The sequence below is a fragment of the Dipodomys merriami genome, unplaced genomic scaffold, assembly GCF_024711535.1.
Source record: "Dipodomys merriami isolate MVZ:Mamm:240054 unplaced genomic scaffold, mDipMer1.0.p SCAF_7, whole genome shotgun sequence".
In the NCBI taxonomy this organism is placed as follows: Eukaryota; Metazoa; Chordata; class Mammalia; order Rodentia; family Heteromyidae; genus Dipodomys; species Dipodomys merriami.
The window spans coordinates 69,580,830-69,599,388 of NW_027206290.1; the positions used below are offsets into that span (position 1 = coordinate 69,580,830).

General features: G+C 51.0%; 1 protein-coding gene across 2 annotated transcripts in view; it reads left to right on the forward strand.

Moving 5' to 3' along the window:
• Ttll9 (tubulin tyrosine ligase like 9) overlaps window positions 1-18,509 on the forward strand; it is a 41,763-nt gene extending 23,254 nt beyond the window's left edge. Inside the window, exons 6-15 of one of the 2 annotated variants that reach the window (XM_070007018.1) lie at window positions 2,613-2,681; window positions 3,004-3,081; window positions 4,234-4,324; window positions 5,860-5,900; window positions 6,578-6,665; window positions 11,300-11,358; window positions 12,237-12,433; window positions 14,009-14,122; window positions 15,678-15,802; window positions 17,707-18,509. In XM_070007018.1, coding sequence (XP_069863119.1) covers window positions 2,613-2,681; window positions 3,004-3,081; window positions 4,234-4,324; window positions 5,860-5,900; window positions 6,578-6,665; window positions 11,300-11,358; window positions 12,237-12,433; window positions 14,009-14,122; window positions 15,678-15,802; window positions 17,707-17,783 — 939 coding nt within the window. In that variant the 3' untranslated portion in view covers window positions 17,784-18,509. The remainder of the gene's footprint in view (window positions 1-2,612; window positions 2,682-3,003; window positions 3,082-4,233; window positions 4,325-5,859; window positions 5,901-6,577; window positions 6,666-11,299; window positions 11,359-12,236; window positions 12,434-14,008; window positions 14,123-15,677; window positions 15,803-17,706) is intronic. The other variant, XM_070007019.1, reaches the window with a different exon arrangement.
• Window positions 18,510-18,559: the final 50 nt, after the last annotated feature.

The window sequence follows — 18,559 nt, forward strand, 5'->3', positions numbered from 1 at the left end:
CTATCCACTTGGGAGGCTGAGATCAGGAAGATCATGGTTCCATGTCAGCCCAGACAGAAAAGTCTGTAAGCCTTTCTTGCAACCAAAAAATCTGGGTGTGGAGGTGTACATCTGTCTTCCCAGCTATGGTGGGAAGCAAAGATCGGAGGCTCACAGTCCAGGCTTGTCCCCAGGCAGGAAATAAGACCCTATCTCAAGCCAGGTGCCAGTAGCTCATGCCTATAATCCTCGCTACTCAGGAGGCTGAGAGCTGAGGATCTGGGTTCAAAGCCAGTCAAGGCAGGAAAGTCTGTGAGACTCTTTTTTTTTTTTTTTTGGTCCGGTTGTGGGGCCTGAACTCTGGGCCTGAGCACTGTCCCTCAGCTCTTCAGCTCAAGGCCAGTGCTCTACCACTTGAGCCACAGCGCCACTTCCGGCTTTTTTCTTTTTGCTTATGTGGTGCTGAGGAATCGAACCCAGGGCCTCAGGCATGCAAGGCAAGCGCTCTACCACTGAGCCAACTTCCCAGCCCCAAAAGTAGATTTCTTTTTTTTTTTTTTTTTGGTTGATCCTGGGGCTTGAACTCTGGGCCTGGGCGCTGCCCTTGCGCTCTTCAATTCAAGGCAAGCGCTCTACCGCTTGAGCCACAGCGCCAGTTCCTGTGAGACTCTTATCTCCAGTTAACTACTAGAAAACCAGAAGTGGTGCTGTGGCTCAAGTGATAGAGCACTAGCCTTGAGCTGAAGAGTTCAGGGGCAGTGCCCAGGCCCAGAGTTCAAGCCCCATAACTGACCAAAAAAAAAAAAAAAAAAAAAGACTGGATCTCAAAAATAACACACAAAAAAGGGCTAGAGATGTGATTATGTGGTAGAATCCCTGCCTACCAAGTCTAAGGCCCTGAGTTCAAACCTCCTAGTACTGCAAAACAAAACAATAACAAAACAGAAGAAGAAGAAAGCTGAAGGTTGGCACTGTCATGTTGCGGAAGGTGCTCAGTGATGTCACTGTAAGCCCACACTCTTCCTTGCCTGCTCTGCAGCCTCAGTGTGTGGCTTTAAAAAAAAACTATCACTTCACACTTCACAGACAGCATTCAAAGAAAAGAGGAGGGCTGGGAAGGTGGCTTAGCAGTAGAGTGCTTGCCTAGCATGCATGAAGCCCTGGGTTCGATTCCTCAGTACCACATAAACTGAAAAAGCCGGAAGCAGTGCTGTGGCTCAAGTGGTAGAGTGCTAGCTTTGAGTTAGCTTTGAGCACGGAGAGGCTCAAGGACAGTGCCTCCCAAGATGGACTGGTAGATGGCTCAACCAGTAGTATACGTACCTAGCCAGGAGTTCAAACCCTATTACTACCCATTTATTTTTTTTAAAAGTGCCCAAGTGAAGGAAGTATAGTATGAATTTTCACAAAGCAAATGAACTCCAGTACACAGCACCCAGGTCTTAAACACAATATCACTAGTACCTCAGCAGTTCCCCCTCAGACTTCCCTACACACACACACACTCACACACACACACACACTCACACACACACACACACTCACTCATTCACTCCCTAAGCCACGAATAAGATATATTTATTTGGTCTGATTCAGTAATTGTAGTACTTTATAAGTTGGAGTTATAGAAGATGGATAGCATTCTTCCAAGTGCTTCTTTTTCCAGGCTGTGGATGGTTGGAAGCCTTTGATGTGCACTGATTTACTGTTTTCCAAAGTCACTGGTCACATCTGGCTGCCTCTGATGTCACTGGTGACCCACAGGGTGTGCCCCGAGGCAGGGTGCACAGCATGGCAGGCAGAGCAGGCGCCCTACCATGAGCAGCCCCAGTAGACCATGCACACAGGAGAACTTGGGGAGTGGGAGTTTGTACCTGTAGGGTGCATTTATGCTGACAAGCTTAAAGGCTTGGATAACAAAAGGACTCCTGGCTTCCACGTGTCAGATTTGTTCTTGGAAGCTGGAAAAGCCAGCCCAGTTGGCAAATTTGAACTCCATGTTGGTTAGGCTGCAGAAATTCTATGAGGTATAAGTTACACCTGTAGCATACTGCCCGGAACAAGGAACAAAGCCGTCTGCTTAACAAAGCTTTCCTGAAATAAAATGGGCTAAGTTGGGAGACTGGTAGGGTGGTGAGCTCCTGGGTACTGTGTGTGTGCAAGACCAGGCAGGAGGCTCCCACTGGAGGCTTTTCTCACAGGAGGGTGACAAGCCGGGGGGGGGGGGGGGAGGGGGAGGAGGGCCACTGTGCAAAGTATTAAAGACCCTCCCAGCCCCTTGCCTCTGTGCAGCCATGAATTATCCATGCAGGGGCTCAGCAGAGGCAGACTGATTTGACTATTAGCTGAAGCAAAACCTAATTAGGAAGGCAAATTGATTTCCAAAAAAAGAATTGGATGATATGTTCCCAGGACTGTTAGAAATGGTTTTTTAATTGTCTGTTCTTTTGCATTATTCATGCAAATGGTCCCCCTCCTGCCAGTTCCCCCTGCTCTAGTCCTTTCGGGCTGAGCTGGACATTCCTCTGGGTATCGCTGGGAGCCCACGGGGGAGATGGCTAGAGAAATGCTAGTGAGAGGACCAGCAAGGAACCTCGGGGCTAGAGCAGCCTTTCTGCACCTGCCCATCCCAGGTAGCCCGTTCTCAGGGGAAGGGCATCTTTCTCTTCCGGAGGCTGAAGGACATCATGGACTGGAGGAAGGTGAGCCTGCCTCTTCCCCTTCCTCTCCAAACCTCTGCCCTGCCTGCCCTAGACTGCTGGCAGGGAGCTCTGCCCACAGGCCTGCCACAGGAGCAGAAGTCTCTGGAACACATGGTCTGGGTTCAGATCCTGATGTGGCCCCTCTGTAGCTGTGTGGCATTGGGCAAGTGACCTCACCTGGGCACAGCCCACCCAGGATACAGATGCATTCATGGACAGGGAAGGGCAGGCTGACCCAGCTCCCAGGCTACAGCAGGTGCTTAATCAATGCTTCTCCCCTTACACCCTGTGTCCCTGTTCCTCGTTCCTCGATCACTGTCAGGGCACTGTGGGAAAGAAGCTCACCAGCCTGGAGGCCCCGGCCCCCCGCAGCAGCGCCAGCAATCCCTCAGGCAGCCATGTGAGTACCAGGGGGAGAGACTAGGGTCCCCAAAAGGGGAGGGGGGGCCTGCCCCAGAGCTGGAAGGAAGCCCTGAGTCCCAGTGCTCCCGCTGTGGGTGGCTTTGTGGGTCCATCACAAGGACCCTTGAGGACCCACAGTTGAGGTCACAGTTCTCACAAGATTGCTTGCAAGGGTTCAACGGACAGGAAAGGACAAAGGAAACAATGGGTGGGAAAGGACCTCAGGTTGGGTGGGGACCATGCGCGCATGCGTGTGGGTGCACCTGCCTCCCCAGCCCTGCTGTGGTCCAGAACTGGGCTGGCAGGTTGGGGAGGGAGAGGACAGCCCGGGGTCTGGGGCTGCACCACAGCTAGAACTTTCTGCAGCGATGGCAAAGGTGACAGCTGGGCACCCAGGCTAACAGCTGGCCCTTTTTTTTTTTGTTTGTTTGTTTGTTTTGGGTCCGGTCGTGGGGCCTGAACTCTGGGCCTGGGCGCTGTCCCTCAGCTCTTCAGCTTAAGGCTAGCACTCTACCACTTGAGCCACAGCGCCACTTCCGGCTTTTTTCTTTTTGCTTATGTGGTGCTGAGGAATTGAACCCAGGGCCCCAGGCATGCAAGGCAAGCGCTCTACCACTGAGCCACCTTCCCAGCCCGAGCTGGCCCCTTGTTAAACTTTCATTTCCCCTGTAAAAATTGTACAAGAGATGGGGGTACGCTAAACATGTTGGAAGTCCTGGTTTCCAGCACCCCTAAAAATTGTGGTAAACCACATATGACATTACCTTCATCATTTTAGTCATTTAAATTTTTTTTTGTTTTTTAAAATTGTATTACAAAGGTGATATACAGAGGAGTTATACTTACTTAAGTCAAGTAATGAGTACCACACAGGTCTAGAGATTAAATGCTCAGGCCCAGGGCCCAAACTGTGTGGGTCCACACCCCTGCTGTACCACTCATCAGCTGTATGACCTTGGCTAAGCTTCTCTGTGCTTCCGTTTCTCATTGGATGGCAATCACATTAATACTTGCATAAGAGGGCTGATTTAAGGTCCAAAGAATATACCCCAAAGACATAATGACCTGCATATGCCTGGACATAGTGCTTCATATTTTGCCTAGTACACAGGAAGGGCTGGCTAAATGTTATTGATATTTTTACAACTAGGACACACGCAGTTCCGACGACCAGAAAGATGAGATTCCTGTGGAGAACTACGTAGCTCAGCGTTACATTGAAAATCCGTACCTGATAGGCGGTGAGATGGCTCCTATCTGCACCGGCCACCCCCAACCTCCCCTCCCCCCGGCTGCCACAACCCACTTCTGCCTGTCAGTCATGCAGTCAGGTCAAAAGGCCTTGGCTAGCAGACTGTCTGGGCCCAGTCTGACAGCAGGAGAGAGCCGGGAGACCTTCCCACTCCCATCCGCTGCCACATGGTTCCCTCTGCCTGACAGGAGTCTCAAACATTCTCCTCTTCCGTGGAGAACCAGGTCCTTCACTCCTGCCTTCAGCTAACAAGCAGTTCCAAGGCTCCCCTGGGTGTCTGCTGCCTCTGGTTTGGGCATCCCCTCCCCGTGTCTGGGGCTCTGGTCAGCTGTCCTGCTCTCATGGAACTTGTACCCTAGCTGAGCCTCAGGCTGGGAAGTAGAAATCAACAACTGTCCCGCACGGAGTTGGGTGTTATGAAGTAACATAGGGTGTCATGAGATTAGGAGGGCCCTCAGAGACTTGTGATCTGAGACCCGAGTGATTTCAAGCAGTCACCCATGGGTTGGCTTGGCCATGGAACACAGGGAGAGGGCATGACAAAGTCAAACCTGTCCTCAGGCCAACCTGTGCCTGCCTTTCCCACATGGGGTCTATGACTGCAGGCCTGGAGACATGGGCTGACCTGGGGGGCCTTGCAACTGTTTTCATGCCTCTGCCATGTCCATGGGCACTGGCCATTCCTAGGTCTTGTCTCTTCTCTTCCTTCCTCCAGTGAGCCATCCTGTCTCTACCTTTAACCCCCACCCAGATACCAGTAACTCCCACTTTATGTTTCCAGCCTAGACCTTGCCCTTGAACCCCAAACATCTTGGGTCATCTTCCAGCAACTCCAGCCCAGGGTGCCCAAGATTTAACCCTCTCCCCCAGCCTGGCTCTTCCCCAGTTTGTGCATCTGGGTCACAGCAACTCCAATCCCTAGGTGGCTAAGCCAGAATCTAGGAACCATTGTAGTTACCTCTGGTTCTTCACCAGAAGAAGCTAGAAGCTGTCTGGCCACCTTTCTGGCCTCCATCCATTCCTGACCGTGTCCCCTCAGGCAGCTGTGTTGACCTCCCTGGTGCAACTACCACTGCTCTGGTACCACTCCACTCCAATGCCATTTCCAGGGACTTTGGTCTCCCTTTTGTGACTCCTCATGGCTTACAGAACAGACCCCAAAGACTGCACAGGCACTGGCCCTGCCAGCCTCATGCACCTCATCTGTATTTGACCTGACTCTGCTACCTGCCTCCCCTCCCCTCCTTCCTGCCCTGGGCCCCAGGCTCCTTGCCCATCTGGGCCTCTGTCCCTGCCCGCCTTGCAGCCTGTCACTCATCATTTCCCACGAAGCCCTCTTTGATCACGAAACCTCAAGCCTTTCCCCAGCGGGGATCCCTCCCCCAGCTGTCCTGTCCCCTGGGAAGTTTGGCTGGAGCTCTGTAGCCACAGGGATTCATTCATGCCTGGCGGTCCCCCAGCCTAGGATGGAGTCTGACATCCAGTAATATATGCTGCAGGAATTCATTCTTTCTCTGCCCACAGGCCGCAAGTTTGACCTGCGTGTCTATGTGCTGGTGATGTCGGTGAGCTGTGGGGCCCCTTCCTCTAGCAGGGGCCATTGTGGAAACATGGTGTCAACTTGTCTTCTCGCTTCTCTGCCCAGAGAAGCCCAGGGACATCTAGCTTTGCCCTTTAACTTGTCCTTTATTCATTCATCTGTAGCAACCCCAATGGACATTTACTGAGTATCTCTTAAGTACCAGGTCCTAGTACCCAGCAGGCTGTATCCCATCCATTCCTAATCACACAGTGAGGTCTTAGGTTATTATCATCTTCATTTTACAGATAAGAACAGACAAAGAGAGGCTGAGTGACTTGCCCAAGGTCACACAGTAGGGCAGTGGTGAACTGGCATTAAACTCCAGACAGCCTGGCCCAGAACCTCCTCTTTTAAACAAACAGTTGCTGTACTCTCTCCACTCATCCATCCATCCATCCATTCATCAGATATTGAAACCTTCATGGTGGCTACTTGTGCTGGGCACAAGGGTAAGGGTATCTAGGTGGGCTCAACCCCTGTCTTCTTGGACTTGAAGTCTGGCAGTGTCACATGTGGTAGAGCAAGAAGAGGCTGGGTCCTTTTGTTCCCTGATGGCAAAGCAGAAAGAAAGAAGGACATTGCTGGAGGAGGCTAGACAGGCCCAGGAGGCATGGAAGTGTTCGTCTGTACAGCCCCTGCCTTTTCTCTCTCCCACCTCAGTACATTCCACTGCGGGCCTGGCTCTACCGAGATGGCTTCGCCCGTTTCTCCAACACGCGCTTCACTCTGAACAGCCTGGATGACCAGTGTATCCTGGAGCCCACTAACCCCACCCTGCACACCTGTCCCCACCTGGCCTGTCTCCCCCAATGTGTGTTGGGTGCCTGCTGGGTCTGGGTGTGAGAAATACATCAGTGAACAAGACAGGCCCAGTACCTCCCTCAGGGAGCTCCCAGGCATGGGGGTGTGACCCCTGCTCAAAGCAGCTCACCCTGAACTATGTTGCTGGGTGATGGTCTTGGCGGTGTGCTTAACAGTCATGTCTGGGGCTGGGAAGGTGGCTCAGTGGTAGAGTGCTTGCCTTGCATGCATGAGGCCCTGGGTTCGATTCCTCAGTATCACATACACAGGAAAAGCCGGAAATGGTGCTCTTTAGCTCAGGTTTCCTTGAACTCATGATCCTTCTGCCTCAGCCTCCTGAGTGCTGAGATCACAGGCATTCGTACCAACTCTCCGGGCTGCATTGACACCCTTTTCTGCACCTTTTCCCTCAAACTCACCCTTTCCCCTTTTACTCACTCATCCATTCCAGTATGATTCTGATGTTATCTGTCTGATTGGCAGAGCACAAAGTGGAACAGCCCACTTTCTTGGTGAGACTGGGGAGGGCCTTTGCTAGGCCATCTGGTTAATATCTATCCAATGCCAGTTATACTCGTGCCTTCTGATCCAGCAATTACCATTTGTGGATTTATGCAGGTGCACTCACACTAAAGGTCACGCCTGTACTGCCTTGCTTGTGAGAGCAAAGCTAGATGGATGGCACATTATACAGTGGAATACTATGCAGCTGCTAAAATGAGTGGGGAAGTGCTTTATGTGTTGCCATGGAACCGTCTCCAAGATGTATTGATTGTTAACTGAAAGTAAACGGTCATGAGAGTGGAAAGGATGCTCTCATTTATGCTAAAGCTGGAAACACTGGAAGTGTGCATGGTCATGTGCTAAAGCACCAGCCTAGCAAGCTCAAGACGGAAGGAAGGAAGGAAGGAAGGAAGGAAGGAAGGAAGGAAGGAAGGAAGGAAGGAAGGAAGGAAGGAAGGAAAGAAGCTAACGTGACTGGGACATAGCTCAATGTCAGAGTGCTTGCCTGGCATCCTCAAGGACTAAACTTCAATCCTTGTACCACCTCCCTGCGGCCCCCCCCCACACACACACATAAGAAGGAAGGAAAAAGAGACTGGAAATAAAAGTTTTTTTGGGAGGAGATATGGTTGGGTAGGGATGGGATGCAAAAAAAAAGATACTTCCTTATATACAATTTTTGTACTCTTTTACTTTTGAACATATAAGTATATTATTATCTACAAAATAGAAACATTTTTTTTAAAAAGTCTTGGCAGGTGTGGTGGCACACACCTGTAATCCCAGCATTCAGAAAGCTGAGGCAAAGCTGCCCACCAGTGCCTCACGCCTGTAATCCTAGCTACTCAGGGGGCTGAGATCTGAGGATCGCGGTTCAAAGCCAGCCCGGGCAGGAAAGTCCATGAGATTCTCATCTCCAAGTCATCACCAGGAAACCAGAAGTGGTGCTGTGGCTCAAGTGGTAGAGTGTTCCCCTGGAGCTGACAAGCTCAGGTACAGCGCCCAGGCCCAGAGTTCAAGCCCCACAACCAGGAAAAAAAGTTGAGGCAGGAAGACCTCAAATTGGAGGACTACATACTGCCCCTCCCCCAAAAAACAGCAAAAAAAGTTGTAAAGATTTTTAGGCCTGGGTTTCAGAAGAAAAGGGAGGCGATCAGAAATATATAGTTGCTGAGTCGGCACATACATTACCTGCATGAAGAGAGGGTGTTTCCCCCACCCCACCCCTACCAGGGCTGGGGATCCCAGCCAGCGCTGGGATTTGTGTCCTGATCCTCCCCCCCATCCGCCACACACACACACACACACACACACACGCGTGCACACACACACACACACACACCAATTTCAGGGAGCACGGGGGGGGGGGGGGCGGGGGCATGACTGAATGCAGGATGAGGATCAGGCCCTTCTGCCGTGTTTTTCTGTTTGGTTTTTCTACTTTGCCAATCTCATCTCCAGCATGTTAATTTTATAGTGCAATTCTAACAAGCATTTATCACATACTATGCCATCAGATGTAGTTGTAGTTAGTTTTATTGCTGAGTTTTTGTTTTTTTTAATAATGCACACAGGGCACAGAGCAGTGCTGGCAGAGGAAACCTTCAGGAGACAGGAGCCTCTCGGACTCTCCTGTCTGGCTTCAAACCATGATCCTCAGATCTCAGCCTCCTGAGTAGCTAGATATCCAGGCATAAGCAAGAGTGTTTGGGGCAAACTTTTTACCGTACTTAACATTTCCTCTTTTGAATGGTGTCACAGTAGAATAAATACTAGGCCAGAGGCATCTGGGAAGATTCTTTCTAGAAGAGTTCTCTACATGTTCACTGCCCTCTCCATGAACATACCATTTCATCCCAGATCCCCAGTGCTGGGAGCAGCCGCTTGAAGAAGACATTTCTTTTTCTTTTTTCTTTTTCTTTCTGTCGGTCTTGGGGCTTGAACTCTGGGCCTAGGCCCTGTCCCTCAGCTCTTCAGCTCAAGGAGAATGCTCTACCACTTGAGCCACAGCGCCACTTCTGGTTTTCTGGTAGTTTATTGGAGGTAAGAGTCTCACAGACTTTCTTGCCCAGGGCTGGCTTTGAACCATGATGCTCAGATCTCAGCCTCCTGAGTAGCTAGGGTTACAGGCGTGAGCCACCAGTGCCCAGCTTTTAAGGAGGCATTTCTAAGACAGTGGACACATGTAAGTAAGGGTGAACATTGCTCAGGCTACTTCTTTTTTTTTTTTTTCCCAGGGCTGAGGACCGAACCCAGGGCCTTGCCCGCGCCGGGCGGGTGCCCTTCCACTGGGCTAAACCCCCAGCCCCTAGGCTACTTCTTGTAACTATTCTGAGTTCCGATTTTTTTTCCTGACAGCATGAGAAAGGAGGCTTTGCCTTACATTTTGCATCTCCTGAAATTTGCCTCCCCCACCCTGTCCTACCCCATCCCACACTCCTCGATGCCCTGATTACTACCCTCAAAATGGTTTCTCTGACTAGAAACTTTGAGCACTTTCCCAGATGGTCTTCTACTGGTTACACTTTCTCTTTTATGTTTCCACAGTTTTTATTAAGGTCATAATGTTTTATTGTCAATAATTTATATGAGATTTTCATGCTAGCCTTTCATTTTTGTCCTGATGTGATTATTTCTGTTTTTACAGTTGATTCCCATAGTAATTCATCGGTTCCTCTGTCATCCCTCCCTCCTTCCCTCCCTCCTTCCCTCCCTCCTCCTTCCTTCCTCTCTCCCTCCCTTCCTTCCTTCCCCTACCTCCCCCTGTCCATTGAAGATTTCATAGCTACTCAACTATATTTCTCTGCAGACTGACTGTTGTCTGCTCTTTGTTGCTGGACAAAGGGAGAGTGGGCAGTAGGTCAGCCTGGGGTGTGTGTGTGTGTGTGTGTGTGTGTGTGTGTGTGTGTGTGTGTCTTTGTTGCTGGACAAAGGGAGAGTGGGCAGTAGGTCAGCCTGGTGTGTGTGTGTGTGTGTGTGTGTGTGTGTGTGTGTGTGTGTGTGTGTGTGTGTGTGTGTGTGTGTGTGTGTGTGTGTGTGTCTGCTCATAGTCTCAAAATGAAGTCCTGCTTCTCCTTTGAGCTTAGGGAAGTGGCCTCCAGTTCTTTCCTGTCTGGTCCTGTCCCATGTAGCTGGAACAGAGCAGGGCAGGGAAGGGTAGAGCCAGGCCACCTGTCACCAGACAACTTTCAGCTGGGATGCTCTTTGTAGTCACACTGGAGGTGGAGTCCTGCACAGGGGCCGGGCCAGGGTGGCCCACAGGCCTGAGAGTCTCCTTTTGAATCACCATGGTGCTGGCTGATCTGGATTTGGTCTCTATCTTTGTCAGAAGTTTAGTTGTCTCTGAGTTGAAAACTCATAATGAAATCCTACCAGCTGCAGAGCTCCAGGAGCTCCCGCCTGTGATCCCAGCTACTCAGGAGGCTGAGATCTAAGGATCTCAGTTCAAACCCAGCTTAGGCAGGAAAATCTATGAGATGCTTATCTTCAACTTACCACCAAAAAGCCAGAAGTAGAGCTGTGACTCAGGTGGTAGAGCACTAACCTTGAATGAGAAAGCTCAGCAATAGTGCCCAGGCCCTGAATTCAAGTCTATCTTATCAACTATGCCAGGTGATCTGAGAGGCTCTTTAACACAGGATTTTTTTTTCTTTTTTGTCAGTCATGGGGCCTGAACTCTGGGCCTGGGCGCTGTCTCTCAGCTCTTCAGCTCAAGGCTAGTGCTCTACCACTTGAGCTACAGAGCCACTCCTGGCTTTCTGCTTATGTGGTGCTAAGGAATGGAACCCAGGGCCTCATGCATGCAAGGCAAGCACTCTACCACTGAGCCACCTTCCCAGCTCTTACACAGGATTTTTATCAGACCCTTCAATAAGCCTGTAAAGCCAGGTGCTGTTAAGATTTGAACCCAGGCCAAGTTCTGCCTGCAAAGTTCAAATATGCTGACTTAGAGGGCTGGTTTGTGACTTTTCCACCCAGTTCCAAACCAAAGGCTTGGTTCAGTCCCTGGGGACTTCACGGGGCAGGGCTTGTCCTTCCTTCCTGCGCCCTCTGGCCCTTGACCACAGCCTCTGTCAGATGTGCACCTCACCAACGTTGCAGTACAAAAGACATCTCCTGACTACCACCCAAAGAAGGTGAGGACGCTGCATTCTCCCCTGGGTCCAGCCCTGGGATGGGATGGGGCGGGATGAGTGACATGACAAGGAGCCCAGGGCTGGATATGGTTTTCCAGCGAGGGCAGGCTCACCTTTCCCATCGACAGTCAGGGCAAGGATACATCAAAGGCCACTAACCATGTGACCTTTGAACTAATTTGCCCCTAAAGCCAAAATGCAAGCCAGGTGCTGGTGGCTCACACCTGTAATCCTAGCTACTGGGGAGGCTGAGATCTGAGGATTGTGGTTCAAAGCCAGCCCAGGCAGCAAAGTCTGTGAAATGCTGATCTCCAATTAAATACCAGAAAACTGGAAGTGAAGCTGTAGCTCAAGTGGTAGAGGACCAGCCTTGAGCAAAAGAGCTCAGGGACAGCGTCCAGGCCCTGAGTTCAAGCCCCATGGCTGACCAAAACAAAACAAAAAACACCATCCATTCTTCCATCTTGGAGCTCTCCTATCAATCAGTTGATCGATCAACTTATCATACTGATAGATTCTCATCTGTCTGTCTTTTTGTGTATCTTATCCCTATATTTGCAAGGCTAGGTTCCAATACGGACTTCTCGGAGTTAAGGCTGAGGTCAGGGGGCCCAGGAGAGTGAGCCCCTAGCTCTTACCCACTCCCATCTTTTCCCTCTCCTACATGCTCACACTCCAGTCCCAGCGGTGGGAAGGGAGGTGGGGGCAGTGGCCTCTGGAACACTTACTGGTGGTGGGCACACACGGCCAGTGCAGGGCACCCAGGGGAAGATCAGTTTTCTTGGTTATGCTACATCTCCTCCCCAGCCATGGGAGTCAAGGTGGGGCCCCTCTTGCCCCTCCAGATAACCCTCTTGCACCCCTGCTGCTTGTTCCAGGGCTGTAAGTGGATGCTCCAGCGCTTTCGGCAGTACCTGGCCTCCAAGCACGGCCCCCAGGTGGTGGAGGTGCTCTTCAGCGACATGGACAACATCTTTGTCAAGAGCCTGCAGAGTGTGCAGAAGGTGATCATCAGCGACAAACACTGCTTCGAGCTCTATGGCTACGACATCCTCATCGACCAGGACCTCAAGCCGTGAGTGGACGGGGCCGAGGACCGGGGCCCATGGTTCTTCCCACACGCCACTCAGAACACCCGGGTTTGGATACCAGCTCTGCCACTTCCTAGTAGTGGAAACTTGGGCACCCAACCTTTGCTGGGCCTTAGATTGCCAGTCTGTATAATGGATCTGTGCCCCATGCCTGTCCTTAGAAGTTGGTTAGGAGTAAATGAGCTGTCGCCTTCTCTTAGAGCATGTCCTGATGGTCAGCTGAGTCAGAGATACACCCTTTATACCAGGCAAGAAATTTCACCTCTGGAAGTCTTGGCACATGGAGGAGGCAAAATGCTGTGTAAGGAAATCTTGAACAGGCCCTGCCAAGAATGCGGCACGCTCCCACAGCACCCTAGAGGGTGGGAGTTAGCAAGAGAACAAGCATGAGCTGGCAGGGACCACTGAGACGGCCGCACAGCACACACGCAGCGTGCAGACTCCTGGGTGCTTCAGAGAGCCTGAGCTTAGTGGCAAGTCAAGGGTAAAGCCAGGCCCCGGGTCTCAGTGCCTGCACTGGGCTCCCCCCATGCCCCAGTACAGCTGGATGCCCTGGCCTACCACATCTTTGCCAAGGGAGACAGGAAGGAGGGCACAAGAGCAAACCCTAATTCAGCCCACACTCATGATTTCTCTCCTTTAGGCCCTGCGGCAAGAATGGCTGCAATTTAGGGTGCATACTGGGGGGGGGTGTGGGAGGAAGTGGCAAATTGTGAAAGGAGGGTGTCCATGCTCCCTTGTCTTTTGCTGGGAGCCTTCCTTCTCTGTACCCTCACAGAGTTTTCTAGAACACGAGACCATCCCAAGTTAGAATCCTGCACTCTTGGCCTGCACGTGCAAGGACTTGGCCAGATTTGATATTCAGAATGTTATTACGTGTTTAATTTAAATTGGCCGATAAGCTCTAAAAATTGATGTTTACATAGAAATTAGGATGGAGCTGGGCACTGATGGCTCACACCTGTAATCCTAACTACTCAGGAGGCTGAGATCTAAGCCAGCTCAGGCAGGAAAGTCTGTGAGACTCTACATGATTTAAAAAAAAAAAAAGCTGAAAGGGCTGGGAAGGTGGCTTAGTAGTTAAGAGTGTTTACCTAGCATGCACAGAGCCATGGGTTTGATTCCTCAGTACCACATACACAGAAAAAAGCTTGAAATGGCACTGTGGTTCAAGTGGCAGAGTGCTAGCCTTGAGCAAAAGAAGCTCAGGGACAGTGCCCAGGCCTGAGTTCAAGCCTCAGAACAAGCACCAAAAAACAAAAGGGGGGGGGGAATCATTCGCTCTTACAATACTGGGCTCATACGCCCACAAGGCTGTAGCCCTTTAGATGACGGGCTGCCTTTTCCAGCTGACTGTGGCCACCCTCCCTCTGCCTTTCCAGGTCCAGCCATAGTAGAACTTTCACTAAAGGGCATGGTTCTCCCACCAGTCTCCCCCCCACCCCCCATCCCCGTCCCGGTGAGCTGGGAGAGGGGTCCACACCCCCTGTTGCCTCAATGAAATACCACAGGGCTCTGGGCACCCAGTGACTCAGCTGCTCCCTCCCTGTCTTCCCTAGGTGGCTCCTGGAGGTCAACGCGTCCCCGTCACTCACTGCCAGCAGCCAGGAAGACTACGAGCTGAAGACCTGCCTGCTGGAGGACACTCTGAACGTGGTGGACATGGAAGCCAGGTGTGTGTATGTGTGGTCACTGCCCATCGCTGCCTGTCCCTCTCTCCCCCATGGGAGAGAGTACTCAGAACCTTGTGATGCCCCCATTCCCAGGTGGAGAAACTGAGGCATCCACAGGCTCCAATCCTGACTTAAGAATTCAACCTTTCCAGGAAACGGACTCAAAGTAGCAGAACTCACTCAGGAACCGCTCCCCCCCCCCCACCGCCACCCTATGACTCTGGGGCTCTGGAAGCCTCAATTTTCTCATCTGTAAAATAGGAAACATGAGGATCTCCCAGGGTGGTGGGATTAATTTATCAACACAAGGCACTGGGAAGCGCCTGGGTCACAGTAGATGCCTGGTAGGAGGCTAGTAAGCAATAAGCTCTGACGATGTGCATACAGTGGAAAGAGTTAGGGGCAGGCTTTAGGAAGGGGCAAATTCAGGTGCTCAGTGATGGTTTGCCTGCCCCCTGCCATGTGCCTGTGTACTCATACTTACACTTGTTCTGGTATATACTTAAATGTTCTTTCTCTTCCCCCCCCCCCATCTCACCTTCCCTCCTACCATATAAGTTTTCTTCCACTTATTCCCCAGAATTTGAAATTGTCCTTGCTGAGACCAAGTCACATGCCCATCCCTGAATCACTCCTTGTGACTGCTTGACCACGCCTAGATCTTATGCCCACTTCCCAGGTGACCGGGGAGGGAAGGAAGAGGTTCTTACAGGAAAAACTGAGGCAGACAGGAGTGGAGGAATGTGACATCCACTATTCATTCCATACATACTTGAGCCCTGCTGTGCACCAAGCCAAACATGACATGACCTAGTTCCTGCCTTCATGGAACTGGGGTCTGGGGAGGAAGGCAGACTTAAACCATAAATCACAAAGAGTAGCATGTTTCCAGGGGCAAGTGTGGGGGCCTCGGGGAAACCCAGACACACAGACACACACAGACAACCCCCAGAGACCCGAAGAAACACCTAGGAATGGTTGGGCCAAAGTGGTCAACAGTGGGCTTCAGGACCAGGATGACCTGACTTGAGATCTCCATCAGATACATCTTCTTTCTCTCCCTCCCATTTTTTTTTTTTTTTTTTTTTTTTTTTTTTGCTTGCCGGTCATGGGTCTTGAACTCTAAGCCTGGGTGCTGTCCCTGAGCTCTGCAGCTCAAGGTTAACACTCTACCACTTGAGCCACAGGACCACTTTGTTGTTTGTTTTTGTGTATGTGGTGCTGAGGAATAGAACCCAGGGCCTCATGCATGCTTGGCAAGCGCTCTACCACTGAGCCACCTTCCCAGCCCCTCTTCTTTCTTATGGGGCTTGAACTCAGGTGTTGCCCCTGAGCTCTTTATGCAAGACTAATGCTGTACCACTTTGAGCCACAGTGCCACTTCTGGTTTTCTGGTGGTTAATTGGAGAAAAGTGTCTCACAGATTTTCCTGTCCAGGCTGGCTTTGAACCACAATCCTCTATCAGCCTCCTGAGTAGCTAGGATTACAGGTATGAACCATCAGCATCAGGCAAAGCAGCATCTTCTTTAACCCTTGTATCTCTTGCCTGTCCAGGCTCACGGGAAGGGAAAAGCGAGTCGGGGGCTTTGACCTCATGTGGAATGATGGCCCTGTCAGCAGAGAGGAGGGGACGCCAGACCTGTCAGGGATAGGAACCTTTGTGACCAACACACATCTGGGTATGTTGGGGGAGGGGGAGCCTGCAACTGGCATGGGAGGTGCCCTGCGGTCTAGATAGCTTGGTGCACCAGAGAAATTGAATTGCACCTCAATCTCTGCAGCTGTGTAATCTTGGGCAAGACTTAATCTCTGTAAAATAGACATGGGATCACTTGTATATATACCTAGGACACTGTGTGATGTGATTAGTAATGTTAAAAGGTAGATTTCAAAAGACTTTATCAGAAAACAAACAAAATATGTGTAATATGAGGACAACTCTGGAACTCAAGTCCAGAGTTGTTATTTATTTTTGTCGGTCGTGGGGCTTGAACTTGGGGCCTGAGCACTGTCCCTGAGTTCTTGCTCAAGGCTAGTGCTCTACCACTTTGAGTCACAGTAATACTTCTGGTTTCCTGGTGGTTCGTTGGAGAGAAGGGTCCCAGGGACTGCCTGGACTGTCTTTGAACTGTGATTCGTGGGTCTCAGCATCCTGAGTAGCTAGAATTACAGGCATGAGACATCAGCACATCACTAAAGTTGATTTTTTGTTTTTGTCGGTCATGTGTCTTGAACTCTAGGCCTAGGCACTGTCCATCAGCTCTTCAGCTCAAGGCAAGGGCTCTACCACTTGAGCCACAGCAACACTTCCATTTTACTGAGTGGCTTTTTGGAGATGAGTCTCATGGACTTTTCTGCCCAGACTAGCTTTGAACGATCCTCAGATCTCAGCCTCCTGAGTAGCTTAGATTACAGGCGTGCGCTACTGACACCAGGCTTAAAGTTGATTTTTAAAATGTGAAGTTTCCTTGATTGTAACAGCTATTCACACTCCCTGTAGAATGTTTGAAAACTAAAGAGAAAATGGGGGTGGTGGTGGAATCATCCAGGTGAAACCATCATTAACAATCTCATGCATTTTTGGAAAAAAAGAATATATTCACCCTTTTTTTGGCCAGTCCTGGGGTTTGAACTCTGGGCCTGGACACTATCCCTAAGCTCCTTTTTGCTCAAGGCTAGTCCTCTACCACTTTTGAGCCACAGTGCCACTTCTGGCTTTTTCTGACTAGTTTATTGGAGATAATCTCACAGACTTTGCTGCCCAAGCTGGCTTTGAAACTTTTGATCCTCAAAATCCAGCCAGACCTGTATGTTTACCTCTGACAGACATCAGTTTTCTGGTTGTCTTGTTTTTGGGGAAATACTGAGGTTTGAACTCAGGACATCACACTTGCTGTGGCTCAAAGTGGTGGTGGACCATCCCTAAGCACAAAAGCTCATGGACAGTGCCTAGGACCAGAACCAAAAGCAAAACAAAATCCTGGGGAGGTTTGTGGTGCACCTTCTGGCTGAGCTCAGTGAAGCCTTGAGGGCTAGTGAGCACCTGAGGCAGGGCTGGGGTTTTAGGTGCTGGGATGATAGTTGCCTCCCACTTGAGGCTACAGATACTCAAGTGCCCCAGCAGCATTGTGAGCGCCATCGGTGTCATCAAGGTTAAATGGCCCTGGAGTTGCCCTATCAACCAGCTCTGAGGGCCAGCAGGAAGCAGGTTGCAGGTGAAGGTGGAGGTAGCCACTCCACAGACTGTGTGGCCAGGGGCCACTAGCAGGGCCTGTCAGGAAAGAAAGCTGACAGTGCACTCCACTAGACACCAGGCACTGTGCTACCTTATGCATTCACTGAGCAAAACCAGGAGGCAAGGTAGTGTGGGATGGGTTAAGAGCCTTTGCTGATGCTCCCAGGGCTCTCTGAACAAGGCTGGTCTTCCAGTGATGACCTGCTGGAGGGCAGGGCAGGGCTGGAATGAGCTTTTTGTGGCTTCAAGAGACTCCTGCTGTCTCTGCTTAACAGCTAAGGGCACACAAGCCCCTTCACCCCCTTGTCCCAGGACAACCACCTGCCAACCACCCCACTTCTCTTTCAGGCTGCATCAACGACCGGAAAAAACAGTTGAGGCAGCTGTTCCACTCCCTTCAAGTGCAGAAGAAAACCCCCAGCTGACCCAGCTGAGGTGGGAGGAGGCCCTGGTAGGTGTGGCGAGGCCTTTCCCGTTCCCTGCAGTACAGCGCACCTCGCAGTGTTTACCTTCTTCTCACTGGCAGCAGCAGCTCTGCTGGCTAAGCAGCTGCAGTTTGCTGCGTGGCCAGTCCCCTGCATCTCCCAGGGCCCTGGGCACCTTTGCACCAGGAGGCAGCCAATCCCTAGGACTGGATGGGTTTAACCTAGACAGGCCCTGGTGACTGGGCCAATGAGGACAAGGGCAGGGAGTTCTGTCACTCAGAGATCACACCTAATAAATGAGTATAGGCCTTCCTTGGAGTCACTGGGCATTGGGCCTGGCTCAGGGGAGGCTGCTGGCTGCAATGTTGGCATTTGGACATCTCAGCCTGCAGAAAGGGTCCCTGGGGCTAGGGAATTTGTCTTGTGCATGCTTGCAAAGCAGTTAAGAGTGTTTCCTGGGAACCTGAGAATGTGCTGAGCCCAGAACCCATCTTCTCCTCTGCAACACCCAACCTTATGTCAGAGAAGGACACCATGGACCCTCCTGACTATCATCCATGAGATGATGCTGGTCAGTGCATGCCCATTTCTCCCATGGCTAAGGTGAGGACTGGGAAGGCAGTCCACACCATCTTGCTGTCAGTCCTAGCTTTCTGATTTAAAAAACCCCAGCTTCCAACTTCAAACAAGAAACCCCAAAGAGGTGCATGAGATAGCTAGGCACTCTGACTTGGATGCATTTTGGGGATGATGTTCTGATGGAGAAACTAAGCCAG